The following is a 22,329-nucleotide window of genomic DNA, read 5'->3' as shown; positions in this document are numbered from 1 at the left end:
TGAGCATTTTGTTCAAACTACTGAATGTCAGTTGCAGTCCTGAATTCAATGGCTCAAACAGTGCTTTGTGAATTGTAATTTTGTACAGCAACTACAAGTGTGCATGAAGAAAAAACTGCTTTCTGAAACAGATTAGACATGGAGAGCTCACTTCCTCAAATTTTACAGAGTAATTTCTATCTGATAATATATCTGGGGGCAAAATCAAGTTTAACATTAAGTACTGAATAAATCATTGCAAACATCAAGAGAATAAACAGAAAATAGATAATTAGCACTTCTTGGAAAATGTATCAGCGGCTGTGTATTCTGTTAATCTATTTTAAACTAATTGAGAAATCAACCAGTGTGGAAGCCCATGTACACAAGATTCAGAAACTCACAGTTGATGGTAATGTACAAAGAAAATTGAATGAACTATATACTTCTCCTTTGACGTATTATCTGAGACGGGATATTGATGTTCCCTGCGACACTTATGAGACATTGGGACCAGAATCTGCCAAAAAAAGTTATTTGATTACTGACTCATTTTTGACATTAGAAAATATAAAGTTGAGGTATTTCCATTTCTGGAAGAAGCTAAAGTTACCATCATGGTCAATTAATTATTAGACTTTTAAGTTTTAACAGAAACTTTGAGCTTAGTAAGCAAAAATGACTTAGGGCACTCAGTATAGCTTTTTAAACGATTTGTTAAATAACTCAGATAAGGTAATTAAACTTAATCCACTGAAAAGGCAGACAGTAATCACTTCCCTGCTTGTCAAAAACCAATCCAGACCATATAAAAAACTCCACAACATCCTAAAATTCATCTTACTCAAATCAGGAGCTACATGACAATGACATTTTCCTTTCTGTTATTTTTTCTTATTGCACATTAATAGTCGGCAAAAAAGACAAAAAAGGACCAAAAAAAAAAAAAAAAAAAAGGGAAGGTTCACAGCATTGTCTGCTCAATATCATCTCAATGTTTGGGGGCTATCTATTCCAGTGGCCTGCTTATTTGAGCAGTGGAAAAAAGAAAAAATACCTTGCCTATAGGCTTCAGTAACTAGCATCCGTGCAAATTACTGCGCCACAATGAGAATACACATTATCATTATCGACCTTTATCTGGAGTCATTAGTGCATCCCCAGTCACAGACTTCGTCAATGTAGCATCCAATTTGTCACCGATTAATGATATCCATGCCTATAACCAATAGCAGAGATGTTGACTTAGGAAATTATAAGATCACTGAAACATTAGCTGGAAAGAATATTAAAAAATAATATTAATAATCAATGTCAAATTATCAACAACTGCTAAAAGGGACAAATAAAACATTATTACTAAATAATCCCTTGAGCAAATTGTATACTTGTATGTGAGTTGGATGATGACATGGAGTTGAGGAATCTTAATGATCACAACAATATGTAAGCTAAATGACACATCTTATCAATTAATATAGCCTCCAAAATTTGCAATAACTCAGAAAAATGAAGAAACCAGAACATTCAAGTTAAGCTTTCAAAAAATAAATAAATAAAATAATAAAAATTATGAATCTGCAGAAGTCATTCCCATGAAATGCACATCAGGAGTGATCCTAAAAGGTTTTCCTTATATTATTAATATATGGTTCCATTTCAAAGGTATTTGAAAGAAAATTTCAGTGTCCAATAACTTAGCAGTTAAAAGGAATACTGCCAATACTTGACTCCACAACTTCTTGGGAGTACATTTATCCTTCTACCACTAGGTATGAAACTAGAAGAAAAAGGTAGAAAAAATAAAGAGTTAAAACAAAATACACCAATCCTCTTGAAATTCAAAAGCCATCTTCCCCCATAAGTTCCTAATTCATACTTCACATCGCCATCTCAAATTGATCATCCGCCTCATAACTCATCATGATGTTAATAGACCTCCCTATCAATTCCTCTTAGACACCAAAATCAAAATACAAGCACCATAATGACACATACAAAGGCCAAAAAGTAAAAAAATAAATATTAAAAAAAAATAAATAAATAAAAACCCTCAATATCTAAAAGTATAGTTCCAGGTTTCTACTGTCCATGATTGCTTTCTTGAAAACCTGCTCTCTCTATTTTTTAATCTTTTTGTCTACTTGATAGTATTCAATCAAACTAGTGAGCAGTGTGTGTGTGTTTTTTTTTTTTTTTGGGGGGGGGGGGGGGGGGGGGGGGGGGGTGGGGGGTGAATAGAGGGGAGCTCATGTTGTAGGAGTTAAAGTTACAAATTGCTAACTCAAGTACTCCCTCTTTTTTTTAAAGTGTTACACTTATCAAATGCGACCGTTTTCATACAAGTGTCGCACTTCCTTTAATGGTGAAAAACTACATTTACAATTTTTTTAATACTCCAACTACCCCACTTACCTCTTGTTATATTTTTCCCTCAAAAAAAAAAAAAAACTCTTGTTATATTTAAGTCAATTAAATTGCCTAAAAATATATGCCGGTCTAAGTATAACACTTTTAAAAAAAAATGAAGTAAATTTAAATAGATTATTGTAAACACAAATTTTGAGTCTGCAAAAATAAAGATTCATCTCTAATATGCAACAATGTAATTTTATTAATAAAACAATTTTTTGAGTACAATCTCTAATATAATCCACTGATTCGATCTCCACGCTATCTCGTTTGATGACTCGATTTGTTGTTGTCGAAACTCTAACTTAAACGTCTTGATAGAGGGCCGAAAAGGCTTGATCCCAATCAAGGTTTGTCTTCTAGAATGGAACGGCACGCCTAATCCGGTGCTTGTTGTTTTTCTAGGTTTGAAATGTTTATAGAGAGGTTTAGAGAGGGTGTTTTAGTATAGAGAGGTTTTTTTTTGTAGAGAGACTTTTCTATTTATAGAGTTCTCCCAAACTAGGGATTCAAGATGACCACTAAATGAGCCTCATATCCATTTCCACCTCATTTCATAAATGACCCATTTAATTAAATCAAATCCATTTTGTTGGACTCTATTATTAGTTAAATGAGTCTAACTAAAATAAATAATACGAGCTAATTTAACCCAAATTAACTATTTAGTCAATATATATGAGTCAACCGTTTGACTTTGACCCAAATACTTCATAACGACACTTGATAAAATTTCTGTGTCTACATATTGCCCCCTCGAGATTGGTCACGGACATGATTTTGAAGTGTTTGATCGTGATCGGGCTCGAAATTTGGTTGTCCCGATAATAATTATCGAGTGACCCTGTTTACACAAATTTCGAGTCTAAATAAATAAAGACGGGAAATAAAGTAACAAATGAATTTATATTAATATGTGATTTTTGGGTACAATCTTTGTAAAAAAGTTTATAATAAAATAAACTAAGTCCTCTGATTCTGTTCCGCAGCTTGACGATGACACGTGTGTGACACATGTAGGTTGACGTTTGATGACGTCGACTTGAGTTTGAATGCAAGGTGACGTTTAATGATGTCAACGTGTATTTAAGGGTTTTGTTTGAATACACCTGAACGAGGGCTTTGAAGCTTAGTCCCGTTCAAATGTGTTTGAGTGTATCTGAACAAGTCGGCACGAGTTTGATGTGCTTGTTGACTTACTTCAGAGAGAATTCCGTTTGAGTTTTATGAGTTAATAATGATTTCTGGATCCCTCAATTAATGGAGGAATAGTATATTTATAGGAGATGAGAAACCCTTGAGTGGACTTAGTAGGTTTGGGGCCTGGCCCATTTTATGACTTAGAAGTCTTTTAACCTGGTCCATTTAATTTATTTTATAATCCGAATTGTATTTGATTAATTCGGATTATCTATTTGGGTGGGCCAAAAATAATTAAAATGGATTATTCATATGATTTTAACCCAAATTAATTTATTTAATTTAATGTATGACACTCATAAAATTTCCGTGTCTACAGACCTTTTTTTTTTCTTTCTCTCTCTCTTTTTTTTTTTTTATTATATATATATATATATATATATATTTTCCCATGCATCCACGCTATACAGTCTATCTTCTTGAATTCTATCCTTTCTTGTGGATAATTAACATGAGATTCACTTTTAAAAATATCTTGGATTTGATGTGATTGTCAACTCCATTCATTGCCGATATAATAATACGAAAGACGAATATATCTTTTAATTGAGATATATATTTTGTGAACCACCAAAATCTATCATTTTATGGGAAATCAAGTCAACTTGCCCACTTTATTTACCTCGATTGAAGATAAATACTATGATAAGCGAGCTAACCGTGATATTTGAGCTTTATTGAATAAAAAGAAAAGATAGAATCTTATCTCATGAAATAGAAGTGTATTATCCTGACTACATCTCCCATTTGATTGGCTAGAGATAAATTAGTCGGCTAAGCTTCTAAATCATCTTCTTGGAGACAAGTTAACTTGTAGCTCTATAAATACCAGGTCACCTTCCACTCATTAATGACATCAAATTATTGGCAGTGTTTATTTAGATCGAGGCGCTTCATGTGAGATGGGATAATGCTCCCGACATCATTCTCTAACTCAAATTTCTTCATGTTCCTTTTGTGCTGGTGTCGTGATTTAGAGATGGCTCAAGTGAAGACATTTCTCCTATGCTTCTAGACTTGGATATTTTGTAGGCGATGGTTGATGGGTTTGTTTGTCACTCTTAATCTTTTGAAGACACCCTTAGACTTCTTCATTTGCATGCCTCTCGATTGACCACCCAATCTACTAAATATGGACTATGATGAATCAAGACTTAGACCATCAAGAATGTGGTCTAGTAGATGCAGGCCCGTAGAACACCATGTGCACGGTATTCCCTTGCATTGGCCCCCAATTTAAAGGGGCCCATTTTTTTTTTTTTTTTCCAATTCTTATTAAAAATAATAATAATAATAATAAAAAAAATTAATCTTGTTTATAAAGACAAAGCAGACAGCAAGGAGCAAACAACACTGATAACATTCACGCATTCAATCAATTACCCAATTTCCATTCAATCAATTCAACCTTCTTTATTCAACCTTCCATATTAATTTCTTCAAGTTTCCAAATTCCTCCATAATTACATCAATTAACTTATCAACTATGGAAAATTGAAATGCATATTTTCCTATTCAAGGATTTTCAACGGAAAAAAAAATAAACTCAGTCAAGAAATCAATTTCAATCTTCCGAAATTTTTGTTATCAAACGGTTATTATTTTCCCATATATATGGGCTATCTTCCATTCAATCATCTTCATCTATCTATTCCCAATTGATACAATTATACAAAATAAAAAACGAATTGAAGGTTTGAAGCAATTTTTTTTTTCTTTTTGAAGGGAACAAATTGAAGCAATCGATTTTAGGTAAATTTTTTTATTTTTTTTGTTAATTATTTATGGCTTTGATAGTTTCAATTGAAGCGTTTTATTTTAATTTTTTTTGTTAATTATTTCTGGTTTTGATAGTTTCAATTGAAGCGTTTATTTCATTTTTTTTTGTTAAGTATTTCAGGTTTTGATAGTTTCAATTGAAACGTTTTATTTCATTTTTTTTTTGTCAATTATTTCTGGTTTTGATAGTTTCAATTAAAGCGTTTTAATTCATTTTTTTAAAAAAAAAATTCTGGTTTTGATGATGTCAATTGAATCAGTTATTAATTTTTTATTTTAACACAAATTGATTTGTTTATACTCTTCTGTATCTAAGCAATTTCATTTTTTGAAGGTCGAAATTGATCATATTCTTTTGAACAAAGATTGAGAATCAACGAGATTGAGTAATTCGCCAATTCGTCCAATTGATTGAAACAAACCTTCTGCTTTCCAGGTTTTTTCAATCCATGTATATGATACTTAATTTATTTATTTATTTATTATTATTATTATTATTTTTTATTTTTTTTAGATTATGCCTCCTAGAAAGTATGAATTTTGGTCTGAAAAGCGTAATAAAAAGAGAAAATTAGAAGTGTTAATTAATTCTCAAAACGGTGCTATTGATAAATTCGTTATAAAAAAACCTCACGTTCCTCTTGCTGAGTCCGTTGATGATGTCCCTATTGAGAATAATAATGTTGATGTTGATGATATTAATAATGTTAATGTTGATCTTGTTAGTGATATGCCTATTGCGGAGAATGTTGATGATGTGGATGATATTTTTGATAATGTGCCTAGTGCTAATTGCAATGTTGATGATGTGCCTATTGAGAATGATGATAATGCTGAAAATATTGATGATATGCCTTGTGACAATGACAATGTTGATCACTGTGAAACTAGTTATATGCCTAATATATATGATCCTAGAGTTTGGGATAGTCTTGAACTCTTGATTCTAAAATGATTGATTTATTAGTGAAAAATGGTCCTAAAAGAGATAATTCTATTGTGAAAGGTGCTAAAGATAAATCTTCAAGACGACTTACGGCTAACTTGTATACTAGAGTTTTATCAAACGGTGAGAAATGTGATAGGGATTGACTTGTTTATTCAAAAGAGCTTGATAGAGTCTACAGTTTTTGCTGTAAAATATTTTAAAAAGGGATGGGTAGAGGACATTGACAAATGAAGGATTTTCAGATTGGGGGCATGTAGGCTTTAGACTTTAAAGAACATGAGACAAGCATATATCATGTTTAGAATATGACTACTTGGTATGAGTTGCGTCTTAGGTTTCAAAAGAATCAAACTATTGATAAGACGACTCAAATGTTAATCGAAAAGGAAAAAGACCATTGGACGAAAGTAATGCAAAGAATTATTTCAATTGTCAAATTTCTTGCCAAACATAATCTAGCCTTTCGTGGTTCAAATAGGAAACTATACCAAAAAAGTAATGGTAATTTTTTGGGCTTGATTAAAATGTTGGCCGAGTTTGACCCAATTATTCAAGAACATGTCAACCGTATTACTAATAATGATATTCACTTTCATTATTTAGGTCATACAATTCAAAATGAGTTAGCCATCAAGAGCAAATGTCATTGATATTAAGATATGTGAATGTCTCTACTTTTGATATTTGCATTAAGGAATCCTTCTTAGTATTTTTTTAATGTAAATGATACAACTAGCCAAGGGCTTTTTGATATTTTACAAAATGAATTGAAAAATCTTGATCTTGATATAATGGATGTGCGAGGACAAGGCCATTATAATGGATCTAATATGAAAGGAAAACATCAAGGAGTTCAAAAGAAATTTTTGGATTTAAATTCTAATGCTTTTTATACTCCTTGAGGTTGTCATAGTTTAAACTTGACATTATGTGATATGGCTAATACATGTAGTAAAACTAGAGACTTTTTTAGAGTCATCCAACGTATATAAACAATTTTTACAGCTTCTACTAAGAGATGGCAAATCTTGAAAGACAATGTAAAAGGACTAACCTTTAAATCTTTGTCATCTACTCGTTGGGAAAGTCGTGTTGAAAGTGTTAAGGCTATTAGATTTCAAATGTGAGATATACGAGAAGCTTTACTTCAAGTAGCCGATAGCAATGATAAGGATTAAAATATAAAGAGTGAAGCTAAATCCTTAGCAAATAATGAGCTCGGTGATTTTGAGTTTTTAATTGCAATAGTAATTTGGTACGAAATACTATTTGCAATTAATTTGGTAAGCAAGCTATTACAATCAAAGGATATGCTTATTGATGCGGCTATTAAAAACATAAGAAGGTTGATTTCTTTTTTTGAGGGGTATATAGAAACTGGTTTTATGATGCTTTGAGTAGGGCTAAGGAAATTGCTATTGAAATGGATGTTGATCCTATATTTCCCCAAAAGCACGAAATTAAAAGAAAAAAACATTTTAATGAGAATCCAAGGAAGAATCATTTAGAGTTGATTACTTTCTTTATATTGTTGATCAAGCTATTAGTTCTCTTTATAAAAGAATTGAACAATTTGAGGAATATGAAAGTATTTTTGGTTTCTTATTCACTCCTCAAAAGATGAAGTCATTGGATGATTTAAGTATGAAATCCTCTTGTTTGAAATTTGAAAATGCACTTATGTCTAATGAACAATCAGATATTGATGGGAATGAATTATTTGTGGAGTAGAAGTTGGTTAAAGAAATTCTGCACAATGACATAAAAGGACCTTTGGATATTTTGAGGTTTTTGAATGATGTGGGTTGTTTTCCTAATGCTACTATTGTATATAGAATTTTGTTGACTATTCCTGTGACAGTTGCAATTGCAGAAAGGAGTTTTTCAAAGTTAAAGCTATAGAAGTCATATCTTCGTTCTACGATGCTACAAGAAAGACTTAATGGATTGGCGATGATAGCAATTGAGAATGATCTTCTAGAGAAAGTGGAATATGAAGACTTAATTGTGCCTCAAAGAGCGTTAAGAAGAATATCACTTTTTAAATAAATAGAAGTTAATATAGCTTAAGTTGATATGAGCTTTGAGTTGTATTGAGTTACTATTATCAACATGAATAAAATGTGAATTTAATTTTACGTAATTGAATTTATCATTATTATATGAAAGCATTTTCATTTATGCAATGTATATATAGGAAAATTGTGCATTGCCTAAATTATAAATTTTTTTAAAAAATGTATAAATTTCACATTATTAAGGGCCCCTTTTTTGATTTGGATCAGGGCCCCAAAATCATTGCTACGGCCCTAAGCAGATGATGGTTGAAATTTATCGAAGACAGAGCCCTTTTGTCTTGGTGTAGTGTTTTCACCTATACTCTCCTCGACCTCTTCCACCGCAATATAATGGGATGCTTGTACCGACTTTCTTCGAGTCGAGATCTTCATTACCTGAGGTTCCGTGAAACCCAATCCAACTTTTTTCACCCAAACACTCTCACCTTGTTGCAGCTGCTGTTGAGATTTGTTGAGACCGTAGGAGCCAGCATCGATCGTTCCCATGGGTCGTACCTTGAGCTTTTCATCAATTTATAAGTAACGGGGTCAAATCCTTCTTTCCTAGCGCTAGGCAACTCCGATATATTTTCAAGGCTTGCAGATGGTGGATTCGATATCTTTTGATTGCTTACTCGCTGAACCGACAAGGTCATGCTTTCATTTAATGAAGATAACTTACTTTCAACTTTCTTAGGAGCGACCTGTACTTCACATGTTTTGAATGGAGTTTGACCCTCTTTGCGACGTGACATAGGGATGTAACGTAGCACTTGAACATGCGAGTTAGACTTCACTTCATCACTCATTGATAGAGGTTTTGAAACTTTCTTTTCATTGATTTCCTGAACCTTCTTATTCAAGTCTTCCTTTGAAGGAGTGTCTTCCTTCGTTTGTTGCTTCTTTGGAGCTTGTTTTCCCGTGGAGGCGATCTCTAATAATGTTATCACTTCCACTAGCTCCTCTTAATCGATGTAGAACTTTGCATCAGCGAAATGAGATTAGAAAGGCTTTACGTCTGCGCTTACCCTCCTTTCACCATTCTTGTAATATTTGAAGCATTGATGCAAAGTTCATGCTACTACTCCATTTTCGTGCATCTATGGTCGCCCTAACAACAAGTTGTATGAAGTTTTTGACTCAATGACATGAAATGTTGTTGCAGTCATCTCTCCAATGGTGAGGTTAACTCTTATCATGCCGATGGCTCGTTGCCCCAGGTTGAAACCTTGAATCATGAGGCGGCTTTGAGACAATTCATCGTTGATGATCCCTAACTTCCTCATAACTTCGGCATGATATTCACTGCAGAACCTTTATCTATGAGTATGTGATTAACCTTTTGTTTGCAGATGTATCCACAAACGAAAAGAGGTCTATTGTGAGGTTTCGAACCAAGCATAAGATCTTCAACAGTGAACGCCAAAGATGCACTGTATGCTGCACATCGATCATGATGGTTCTCATAGATGCCCTGTTCGATATTTTCCGTTGATGTGTAATGAGTAGGATTTTCTAAGGCTCGTGCTATAGCAAATCACATTTCTTCTGGAAGAGACAAAGCTTGGCGTCATCCCATACAAGATGGGACTGTATCTAATAACGCAAGAATATTCAAATCTCTTTTGGGATCCCTTGAATGATCGAGACATGTAGATGGTTGGCTTTCTTTACTTTCGTCGTGTAACAAGACACCACACCAACAGAAGCTTCACTGATGTACTTTTGAGGGAAAAACTCATCTAGCGTGATTGGCATCCAGGGCTTTACTTCTTCACGAGGGACACGCAGGGCGCGTCGCTTCCTTGTCCTTTTCATTTCCTCCGCTTTTTTAGGACCTTTCATTTTTTGCAGGTGCTTCTTAGAAGGTTGTGAATTGGATGCGAGCCATATTATTTTCTCCTCGAGAGTGATGCATTTTTCGAGGAGATGACTCACCAATCGATGGTATCGACAACAGTTTAGATCATACGTTCTACCCATTTGCTCGGGGCGTTGAGAGGCAGCTCGATGATCTTTTTCTCGAGCAAGTCGTATAAATCTGAAACGGATACTTTTTTGCCTGCAGTTCCTTTATGGTGGGCCCTTCTCTCTTTGTATCCTTCGAGGATGACTCCATCTTTTGTTCGCTCTTTGGCTTGGCAGAGATCTTCGCTGGAGCAGATGTGGTGGAGACTACCAATGACTCTTTGGTAGATTTTTTGCTGGTCTTTTCGGTCTTCTTAAAATTATTCTTTTCTTTCCTAACAGAATCCGAAGTGCTTGTACCACGGCTTGAGATGCTTATCTCCATGTCGTGGGCTCGAGTTGCTAGTTATTGAAAGGACCTTGATTTTATGCCTTGTAGAATGTACAACAGATCCCACTTCATCCCTTGGATACACATTTCAACAACAGAGGTTTCTGATAGATGGTCTTTGCACTCTAGACTTAAAACTCTCCATCGAATGATGTAGTCCAAAACTGGTTCATCTTCCCATTGTTCAGTCTTGGTTAATTCGGTCATGCTGACTATGTGTCGTGTACAATAGAATCTCTTCTTGAACTCCTCCTCCATGTCATCCCAGCTATCGATGGACTCTTGAGAGGGAGATCAGTGTACCAATCAAACGCAATTCCCAAGGGAACGAACGAATTTTTTGACAAGCAAGTCTCGTGCAGTTCTAGCGTTGTTGCATGTCTCAATAAAATGAGCGATGTGTTGCTTAGGGTTTCCTTTCCCATCAAATTGCTGGAATATTGGGTGTTCATAACCTTTGGGCATCTTCAATTTGCTAATCCTCTTGCTATATGGATTCTTGTACAGCTTCTTGTCACGAGAGCTTTCTCCAAGTTGGTTCTTGATAGCATTTGCTATCATATCCTAGATCTTGTTGATGGTGAATGTAGACTCGCTTTTAGCACTAAATTCAGAACCGTCTGCGTCAGAGTTTTCTTCTTCTCCCGAATCGCTTGTTTCCTTTGAACGTTTTTCAAGCTTTTTGTTTAAAGAAGAGATCTTTTCATTTTGTTGCTTGTCTCCATCCTTCATTAACTTTTGAAGCAGGCCCTTCAATTCAGCGAGTTGTTCCTCGACGGTCTTGGATTCAATCATCATAACTGCAACAATGTTTGTTGGTGATGATTGAGATAACTCTATCATATTAGAAATTCGTCGTGGAGTTGAGGGAGACGAGGCACAACTACTTTCTTGATCTTCTTCGTCGAAGGCATCGAAAAGCGGGCTGGTATGGATAACCAACTTCTCAACAGGTGGAGTCCTCTCCGAGTCATGTGTAGAAGAGGAAGGTTCATGAGGAGGGGATGAGACGAGCACCGGGATCTCATGAGAAGTGCAAAAAAGACTTGGTGGAAGTGACAGAAGAACGTCTACGAAATCTTGTGCTTGCCTTAGTAGGAACAAAGGCAGTTCGAAGTTTCGCGGCAGCTTCCTGAAATCCAGCCCTCTTCATTCCTCTAGTGCGCATGTTGTCGTCCTTGAACAACGTAGCCAACTCCGTAGCCCTTTGTTGAGCGAAGGTGAGATCCTTGGCGGCGGATTGAGAGGTGGTGTTGTTTAAAGCCATTGTTGAAGACTTGACGTGGAAAAGGAGATGAGTGGTAGAGATAGTCCCACCGGGCGTGCCAAAAATTTGTAAACACAAATTTTGAGTCTACAAAAATAAAGATTCAAACTAAATGCAACCAATGTAATTTTATTAATATAACAATTTTTTGAGTACAATCTCTAATATAATCCACATTCGATCTCCACGCTATGTCGTTTGATGACTCGATTTGTTATTGTCGAAACTCTAACTTGAACTTCTTGATAGAGGGCCAAAAAGGCTTGATCCCAATCAAGGTTTGTCTTCTAGAATGGACCGACAAGCTTGATCCGGTGCTTGTTGTTCTTCTAGGTTTGAAATGTTTTTAGAGAGGGTTTTTTTTTTATATATAGAGAGGTTTTTTTGTTGAGAGGATTTTCTGTGTCTGAAAATGAAGGAGGAGAATTTATAAAGTTCTCCCAAGCTAGGGTTTCAAGATGACCACTAAATGAGCCTCATATCCATTTCCACCTTATTTCATAAATGACCCATTTAATTAAATCAAATCCATTTTGTTGGACTCTATTATTAATTAAATGAGTCTAACTAAAATAAATCATACGGGCTAATTTAAGCCAGATAAATTATTTAGTCAATATATATGAGTCAACCGTTTGACTTTGACCCAAATAATACATAACGACACTTGATAAAATCTAGATTTTGGAATGTTTCATTCTTATGGAGATGAAGCAAAATTGTTTGTTTACTCTGATAGTGATTGGGTCGATGATCAATATTAAAGGAAAAGTACAACACGATATTCACCTTATCTAGGTTTAACGGTTAATACTTGGATTTCTAAAAAACTGCCAATGGTGGCATTATCAAGTCGTGAAGCAATATATATAAGTATCAACAGCTTCATTTGGAGTAGTGAAGCATTATGGTTATAAATATCATGCAAGAACTTAGGCCTTACCCAATATATGTTGACAAAGTGTCAGCAACAAAACTTGCTAAAAATCTGGTACAATATAGGAGAAGCAAACACGTTGACACAGTTTCATTTTCTTGGAGACCAAGGAATAATCATTTAAATACGTTGAGATATGGGTGACTAAATTCAAAGAAGGAGATCTCAAGTAAAAATAATACAAGTCTTTCACAGATGTGTGTATCAGCCATAATTTTTATCAAGCTATCTACGAACATCAATCCATCACTAAGAAACGAATTAGTTATTTGTGTCAAGCTGTCCACAACCTCTAATCAGTAATGCTTCTGCCATTTGCAAATTTGTGGAGTTTGAAATGAACGTTGGCATGTATTCTTATTGAACAGTAAAACACATACAAGAACCTCAACATACGGTGAATATGGAGAGCTTATAAAATAGTAAAACACACCTGGTCAGCAGTGGAAAACCCCCTTATTGTATCACCACCTATAACTGCAATTCCTTTGTCCCCCAGTGGCTGCAAAATGACAGCCTGTTCAGCAGAAACAGTTAGAAGGAAATTATTTGATAGGATTTAAAGTGCCAGCTAATATGCAATCAACCCACAACAACACAATGAGCAAGCAAGCAATTAATAGAAAACTAACAATGAAGAAATAAGCAAAAGAAATGGAGACAATGATACTGTGGGAAAACCCAAGAATTGGGAGAAAAGTTCCACCTTACACTATGTAGTATTGATGATGAATGAAAATGAGATTACAAGCATGAATGATATGATATTAAAATGCTCCCACAAAACTTCCCTCAATCCCTCTCTAAGTGTTTGATATATCGTGAATCGCCGTTCAAAATTGTCTAAGGCCGAGACCCACCAAAGTTGTGGCGAATCGGCAACAACCACACTCCGGTGGATACGCTAGAGGAAGGATTGAAGGAAAGGGATTTGTTGTTGGATGAAATGCGAATTACTTTGTTAAAGGCTCAACAGGTGATGAAGGAGCAGGCTGATAAAAAGAGGCGTGATGAGTCCTTTGAGATCGGGCAGCAGGTTTATTTGAAGCTACAACCGTACCGTCAGCAGTCTCTGGCCAAAAGACCCAATGAGAAACTTGCGGCAAGGTTCTATGGTACGTTTTTGATTGTGAAGAAAGTAGGCAAGGTGGCGTACAAGCTGGAATTACCAGCACACTGTCATATTCATCCTGTATTTCATATTTCGCAATTGAAGAAGGCCATTGGAGCAACCCCGGTTAATCCAACAATTCCGGAACAATTGACACCCGAATTGGTGATGGTAGTGGAATCGGAAGAGATATTGGAAGTACGCAAAGAGCAGCCTGGTATTGGGTCTAAAGTGGAAGTCCTAGTCAAATGGAAGGGATTGCCAACGTTTGAAGCAACTTGGGAAGAGGCAACCATCATCAGAGATCGTTTTCCCGCTTTCCACCTTGAGGACAAGGTGAATCTAGAGGCGGCGCCGCGGCGGGTAATGTGATGAACCCAAATAGGACTCAGCCTATACGGGTCTACCACCGTAGGGCCAAGGTTGACAACCGTGGTCAAGGAGCGATTACCGAGAAGCGCAAGGAAGCAGAAGCAGGGGAAGGTTGAACAAGGGTCAAACACAACAAAGAACTAAGGACAAAAGTAATTAAGAGAAGAAGAAGGAAAGAAGAACAAGCAGCTTCAATTATGTTATGTATGGTTTTTCTTAAAGTAGTAATTAAGTCACATGTAACTCTTAAGTAGTAATGAGAGTGATAGCCTCAAGCTATTGTTGTAACCAATTCTCCTGTTTAATTAACCAAGTTTAAGCCTTCCTACTTATTAATTATTACAATTACATTAATATAATTCGGTTGCCGGAAACCAGTCCATAACAGACCGGCCCGGCACGGTACGCCAGGCACGTTGAAAGGCCATGCCGTGGGCTGGGGTGTGCGAAATGGTGGCCCGACAGGGCACGACCTGCCAAAATACAGGCACGGCCCGGCCCGCTGTGGCCCGACACGACACGATGCCCACATCTAGTTGGCGCTAAGAAGCATAATTGTACAGCAGTTATGGGAGTCAGTCATAACCATTCCTTGCTGCCTATAAATAGAAGTGCAAGGGTCAAAAGAGGACATCGGCAAATCAATCAACAACAAGCATTTCAATTCTTTTAATCTTTCTTCTTAGTTTTCGTAGTTTCCCTTGGCTTAGTAACCAAGCGATAGTATAGTTCAGCAAGTAGCATGTATTGAAGTTTGTTCGTCATTTCTATATGTAGGACCATGGAGGTAACCTCTCCTTCAACTTATACAATTGTAAACCCGACTTTATTTTTTAATTAATGGAATGCATTTGTATCTTTTGTCATATGTTTATCTACTCGTTTCTCTGAGCAATCTAACTTGTTTTACTTCTTTTAAAAAAGGTTTCATATTGTTTGTTTCACGTTAGCAAGGTTATCAATATTTGAAACCGGGAACTCAACGGGTAGCCCCTAATACTCTAGAACAAGATAGAGTATTTAACTTGTCGGTAAAGAGCAATATTTACCTCAACAGAACCATATACGACCACTAAGCACTAGTCGATCATATAAAATTGTGTAATAGCCTTGTTTTAACAAAAGGAGTCATGTACATAAACGGGTAAATTGACAATTAAAAAGCAAAGCAGTCACCCAATTAGCCTCCTAGGTTGACGTGGGATCATGGGAAGCATACTAACCCTTTTCCTTTCCAAGATTAGAAAAGTAAAAATATGTCCAAACTCAAGGCATATCCACACTTTCGGACCAATTTTGAAAAAATGTTTACAAAATTGAAGAGAATAAATGGTTGTCGCCTTAGGGTCATATAAGTTTGTTTTGAAATCGTGTTGCATACAATTAGGGTCCTATTGACGTGTCCTTGGGCTATTAATTTTACCCAAACTTATTACTTACCATACCATCAATAATTGACACATTACTTGTTTTGTTAGTGACACTTTTTTTTTTTAAGCAACACACTTTTAATTTTTGGATGTATTATACCATATTTAATCATATGTCTCTCTCCTTTGAACCCCACCACTACATTTAAAATCATTTCTCTATCTTCATAGTCCCAACTTTTACAATCTTTATTGCCTCCTCTGTCCTATATTACTTAGGGACGTTGGGGTAGACACGTAGTTTAAGAAAGCTACAAGTGAGTCCATTTAAAACATTTATTTATATAAATGATTCTCTTTTGTATTTTTATATTGTAGAAAAAGGGGGGGGGGGGGGGGGGGGAGGTGGGGATAGAGGAGAGAGAAAATGTAGGATTTAATTGGATTTTGGGGTTTGTAGTCCCAAAGAGTGTAGGAAAATATTATTTTATTAGTGGTCCCATTCCATATTTAGTAACGTGAAAATGGTAACTGTGTGGGACGGAGGGAGTATTCTCTAATCTCACGTCCTAATAATTAATTCTCCACCAAACCACCCAACTTATATGCTTCTCATAAAACTATGCGCGAAAGCTAATGTGTCACTTTAAAAAAAAAAAAACAAAGGGAGTATTATATTATTATACTATATAATGTATATTGGTGCTGTGTTGTGTTTATTAAAAAATACCACTTAATCATTGTTGATACTATATTGTTGGGTGGTTAGTTGATTACAAGTGTTCTTTCATCCATAATGGAATGAATAGAATGAAGTCTTTTTTTGATGGAAAAGGAATGAGACCCCTAATACAGTTAAGCCGATTCCTTGTCTACGCCACTTTCTTCTTACACGTCTCCATAACAAATGGGAACTTTATTTTATCTCAACTTATAGTTTGTTCACAAGAGTAGTCATTATGGATGGACAAATGGAAAATTAATCACTCTTTTGTTTTCCTTTTCTTTTTTACTTTTCATTAATCTTTCCCCTTTTCATGCAATTTGGTTGATGATAAGCACAAAAGGTTGTAACTTTGGATAACTCTAGACTTGATAACTACAAATACTACAAAATGATGAATCCATGAGTATAACGTTATTTAAGAAAAGTTTTCAGAATAATTAATAACTTGTGAATTTGCTTATAGTACTCTCCAGCTTTTGGAATCAAGTAACCAATTACCGGACCTGACCTTTATTTCATCTGCCCAAAATAACCCCACCTTTCGATTATTTTTTAATAATCCGACCTATATACCTCATCTGCTTTAAATGGTCCCAACCGGTCATCTAACTTGTTAACACTTATCAACCTCTAATTGGTAAAAAAAAAAAAAAAATTTAAAAAAACAGAAATAAAAAAAAAAAAAAAAAAAAAAAAACAGAAAATTTTAAAAATAAATAAGCCCCAAACCCAGATTACCGGCACCATCTCCTTTTCCTACCCCGATTTTGGCCACCAACGCCCTTCCCCTTCCCAAGTCAGGCCAAACCCTACCTCCCCTTCCCCGTTTCCGCCCGACTCGACCAAAGCAGCAGCCCGCAAAACCACAAAAAAAAAGCAGCGCTAACCCACTTCGCAAGTGCACCACCCAGGCACCCACTAACCCGCAACAACATCACAAGCATTCTCACCGCAGCAAACACCAAAAGAACCACCATCACAATCAGTCACGCCACCCACCACTGTTGCACCAACAACTGCCGGCAGACACCACAAAGTACCCGCTTCAAATGCCCACAAATTAGCTTCAAAGTCACAAACCTACAATAGCAGCATAGGGAAGAGGAACGGTTTCGGTGGGCTAAAATTAGGTAGATGTGGTAGTTTCAGTAGGTGGCCAAGTAGGGAAGGTGGTTTCGGTGGTGGGTCTTCTAGAGAGGGTGATCGTGGGGTTTTTTTTAAAAAAAAAATTCAATCATTTTTTATTCATTCATTTTTGGCTAATCACGTGGTGACACGTGCGCAACACAACCCCAAGTCTGGTAACCTGTTTAGCCGGTTTCAAGTCACTTGGGACCCTTAGGAGCAGATTGGGTATAAAGGTCGGATTATTAAAAAATAATTGAAATGTGGATTCTTTTAGGCAGATGAGGCAATGGTCGGATTACTCCGAGCAATTTTTCCATTACTGGATCCTCTGTTACTCGGACACGACATTTTTGCCATCATACCCACGTGGGTATGACCTGACACTAATCTGGGTGTGAAATCCATTCCGAAATCGCCATCTAGCTCTCGGGAATGGCTATTCACAGTAGCCATTGAAGAAAAGAAGCTTCTAGAGAGAGAGGGGGAAGAAAGAAGAACGAAGAAAGCAGCCATTAAAGAAAGATGAAGGGTTTTAAGTATTTCTTTACCTTTATTTTATATTTTTGAGGAATAACTTTATTTGAAAAGGCATTCTGATTTCCCAAGAAAGAGATGTACTGTACATTTATTTAAAAAAAAAAAAGGCTTTGGGTTTCCCAAGAAATTGGTACAGAAAAGCTGTGGTACTCATTTTTTTAATAACAAATCTTTCTTAGTTATTTAAAAGATAGCACTTTGTATGTATCAAAATTTATATTGAATAAATATTGACTCAAAAGCCACAAATATTTTTTATCTGTTCCAAATAAAAAATAAATAAAAACGTTTTTCTTATTAATGTTTTTTTTTGCTTAAATAGTTTATTACCGTATCCATACCCGAGTCCAAAGTTAAGACAGTGTCCCCATGTCCTAAATTTTAAAAAATGACGTATTGGACATTCGGATCCGTACCAATATCGGATACTCATACCCGTGTCAATGTAACATAGAATAGATCACATTTATTCTCCATTTGTCTTTTGTTTCCTAACAGTTAATAAATTGGAGTTTTAAACTTATACTTGCTTGTTAGTTAATTTGGTAGACAACTAGACACTACTCCCTCCGTCACTAAATATAGTTCTCATTTGCCATATTTGGTGATCCATAAATATTGTTTCCATTTGCTTTTTTAACATTTATGGTTCCTTGGAAATGACCAATGAATCCTCTTTTTTATTTTTATTTTTATTTTTGTGCCTTTATTATGTGAATTACCAAAAGTACAATCTAATTTTTCTTATTCTTTGTGCATCATTACTCTTTTTTTGTACTTTATTCTTTTTTGTCATTGAAAATAGTGAAAAAAAATACCTTTTCTCTCTCTTCTTTTTTACAAATGATTGAGTATTTGGGCTTCCCATGTCTTTTTAGTACTTCCTCTTCCCTTTTGAAATTAGTCAAACGGGAACTATGTTTAGGGACGGAGGGAGTATTAATAATTGTAGATACAAAAATTACATGGAAAATTTTTGCTACACGTAAATTAAACGTTCCAGCAAACCTATACAAGAAAGGGCTCTTCCCTAACCATGATAACTACTGACATACACCTATTGATTGCATCCACATAATCGCCCTAAGGTACATTATCATTAGACAATAAGATGGAACATACCTGTGTATTTGATGGCAAAAATGGCAGTTCAGACCTGCCGGGATACAGAGAGAGATTTGCCAAGTAGCTCTCTGCAGACACAAGCAAGAACATTTTTCGTCAAGGCAAGGATAAAATAATGGTTTTTTCCTTGATAAATATTCAAAACTAAAAGAAGCAACAACATTAATAATCAAATTCAACATCATACGAGCTCCAGATTTCATGATGCCTCTGTAAAGTGTGCCCTGAATCAATTTTTTTGCGTCTACATTCTCTGCTTCACCACTAATCAATGATTCAGCTGCCACACCAATTTGACAGATACAACTCTCCTCATAGATAACGACCAAGGATCTGCAGCATGTGGCAGCTGAAAGAGATTGCCAAAACCTGCAAAAAGGAAGAGAATCGTGACTGGACACCAATCCCAAGGCCACCTACATCATCAGAACTTTCATCCGCCATAATAGATTAATAGAGTAATGTAGTTTATACACATCATCTTAGTCTTACTCAATGTGTTAGCAGAGAGAAATGTGTGAAAATTCTTTATAATAACATCTCTGTGGGATAGTAGATAACTAGATACTGTGAGAAGGTTTTTTTTTTGTTTTTTTTTTTTTTGGTGAGTACATTGGAAGGTTTGGAACCATTTATTTGATTACACAAGAAAACCAAAAGCAATCACAAAGAGAAGCAAACACGGAAATGAGCACAAATCATGCATTAGATACAGCACCATTCCAATTCAGAAATAGCAGAATCAGGGAGGCTGGAAGATATCCAGCGACACTCCACACCTTCAGGATCCACCTGAAATGGAAGGAGATCAATGAACACATCGCCATACAAAATCCAGGTAGTAGATATGAATCTTTTGGTCCATGAACAGGGTATGCTAGGAATGATTAAGAATTTATACATGAAATGGAATTCCTAACCTTAGAGATAGCCTTGGGCCTAATTGATAGCCAAACAAGACCAGTTAAGATATTCGTAACAGCCAATCCAAGAGCCAACAGATCTGCCCTTGACTGTGAGCTGCAAAACACAATTAAGTATACAACAAGCTCAAGAAAATAAATCAAACCATTTAAGTTACAATGCAAAATTCATGGTTCTTGCTTTACATGAGACATCATAGATAACAAGCTTGTTGCACTCAGAATGATGCCCCCTTCCTGACTCTACATACCTCTCTCATTAAAGGAAGTGATGTATTATGAAATGGTCAAGGAAGAAGGAAGGCTGTTTCGTGACAAAATTTTATGAGTTGTACAAAAGGAAAAAAGAAATTCAGATATAAAGTCACGGCAGCGGGTAAAAATAAGGCTTCTTCTAAACTTTGATCAATTTGGATTCAAATGTCTAATCTGATACGCATTCAAAACAAAATACACGCAAACTACGCATCAATTTTACCGTATCAGGAAGAATAAATTGACAGTTAGCAAACACGGTTGATGGAAGTTTCTTATTCTTAAGAGCACTGGGTTGTCAATTCCTTACGCCAATGTGCCATCCATCATATGGGAATCCTTCCAAATAACTACTTACTTAATCAATGACTTAATTCACATATATATTTACAAAATTTTCCCAAATCTACCAGTATACTGTCACAGCATATATTCTTTCTAACTCATAACTCTTCATATATCAAACCACCAAAAATTCAAATCTCTCGCTTTCAGTTCCAATTAGGACGCCTGGAAACGATTTTCGACCGCATTTCTAACCCTAGCTACCACCATTTCATAACCTTTACTGCTTTCCATTAAAATACTTTCAATTATCAACTATAATACCAACATCTAGTAATCCTATCAATTCATTCATGCAACTATCAGATGAAGTAATCAAACAACAACGAAAATTCGACATCATCTACAGCAAATTCCAGGCCACATTTACCCTAATTCATCTCAGCTGGAATTTGTAGTAGCAAAAACAACAAAATTCAACATCCAGTTAAAAATTGATCATCTCAATTCGAAAATTAAAGCCACAATCAACCAAAAAAACGTCGAAATTATCAGGCAAAACAATTGAATTAAACAACAAATTGAAAAAATCCGCCAATTCTGAAAACTGACCTACTAGCGTCGGCGACAGGAGCAATGCCGGAAACAGTACGATTAAAGAGAACAGCAAGGAGAGAGAAACCACCGACATAAATAGGCAAGCTACGAGCGACATTGTCGTTGTTAGAGACCCAATCAGCGACCAAATTTCTGCTAGGTTTCGGACCTTTGAAGCCTTCCGACTATACAAAAAGCTCCATTGTTGTTAGCTTGAAGAAAAGCTTGAGGTCCAAAAATGGCGGAAGAGAGGAGAGAGAAAGGGAGTAGTACCTGAAAAGAGCAGGAAATGGAGAAGCGCGGGAAAGTCGGGGAAGATGAACGATGGTATCGGAAAGGTCGTTTAGGTGTGCAATAAATAGAATGGATATGGAGGTTGAGAGTTCCCGCTTCCATTGTTATAATTTGTTGAAGTTGCTACGCATGCTACGGAGTACGGAGTAAATTGCTAGTGTTCTGTTTTTTCAGGTTCTGCCAACAAAAATACTACTACGAACTTACGAAATACGGAGTACTAACTACGAGTATTCCTTTCAATTTACAAGTAATGGGCGGAGTACAAGTCTAAGGTTAGTATTTAGGTCAAGATAATGTCTTAAATAATACTGTATGTGTACGTAATTAGGGCTTGTTCATATATACTGAACTGAGTTGAACTGAACTGATTGAAGCTGAACTGAACTGAACTGAAAAATTAAAATGCATAAAAATATATGAAAATGTTTATGAAAATTAATGATAATATATAGTGGATTGTGAAAAATATAAAAGTGTTTTAAAAATAACTTTGTATTTTAAATTATTATATTTTAAATTATTAAATTTTTGTGTATTATAGTTTGAATATATATATATAAATAAAAAGTATTCTTCAGTATTTTACTGTAGTCAATCGTTGCTTGTTGTACTCTACACAATTTTGTTCGTTTACATAAACTAGGGATTCCATTCACGCACCAAGTTGAAGTCATGAGACCAACAGAAGATCATACTATGTACGGTGATAACAGAAAAGCAGCT

The 22,329-nt window shown here is 35.6% G+C and overlaps 1 protein-coding gene across 2 annotated transcripts; it reads right to left on the bottom strand.

Annotated features, from left to right (window-relative positions):
- Positions 1-142: 142 nt before the first annotated feature.
- Positions 143-21,776, bottom strand: LOC145563010 (protein COFACTOR ASSEMBLY OF COMPLEX C SUBUNIT B CCB4, chloroplastic-like). Of its 2 annotated transcripts, XM_081623447.1 has the most exons (9): positions 21,583-21,775; positions 21,325-21,494; positions 20,170-20,269; positions 19,968-20,041; positions 19,437-19,618; positions 19,247-19,317; positions 13,313-13,396; positions 1,037-1,198; positions 144-499 (listed from the first exon to the last, which is right to left on the bottom strand). In XM_081623447.1, the coding sequence occupies exons 1-8, from the start codon at positions 21,703-21,705 to the stop codon at positions 1,106-1,108; spliced, it is 897 nt and encodes a 298-aa protein (XP_081479573.1). In that variant the 5' UTR covers positions 21,706-21,775; the 3' UTR covers positions 144-499; positions 1,037-1,105. The 2 variants fall into 2 exon arrangements, with proteins under 2 accessions (XP_081479639.1, XP_081479573.1); XM_081623513.1 differs by lacking the exons at positions 19,968-20,041; positions 20,170-20,269 and having other exon boundaries at positions 143-499; positions 21,583-21,776.
- Between the last annotated feature and the right edge of the window lie 553 nt (positions 21,777-22,329).

Source organism: Chenopodium album, chromosome 1 (assembly GCF_948465745.1).
Source record: "Chenopodium album chromosome 1, dcCheAlbu1.1, whole genome shotgun sequence".
NCBI classification, from domain to species: domain Eukaryota; kingdom Viridiplantae; phylum Streptophyta; class Magnoliopsida; order Caryophyllales; family Amaranthaceae; genus Chenopodium; species Chenopodium album.
Note: the sequence above shows the minus strand (reverse complement) of the source record. Positions and strands in the feature narration are given on the sequence as shown.

What these genes read in the sequence shown, in the direction of transcription:
- LOC145563010 (XM_081623447.1), bottom strand. Translation starts at nt 21,705, where the DNA reads ATGGAAGCGGGAACTCTCAACCTCCATATCCATTCTATTTATTGCACA. An exon ending in GGCCCAAGGCTATCTCTAAG is followed by an intron (nt 20,042 to 20,169) that starts GTTAGGAATTCC and finishes CTTCCATTTCAG; the next exon opens with GTGGATCCTGAAGGTGTGGA. An exon ending in TTTTGCCATCAAATACACAG is followed by an intron (nt 13,397 to 19,246) that starts GTATGTTCCATC and finishes TCTGCTGAACAG; the next exon opens with GCTGTCATTTTGCAGCCACT.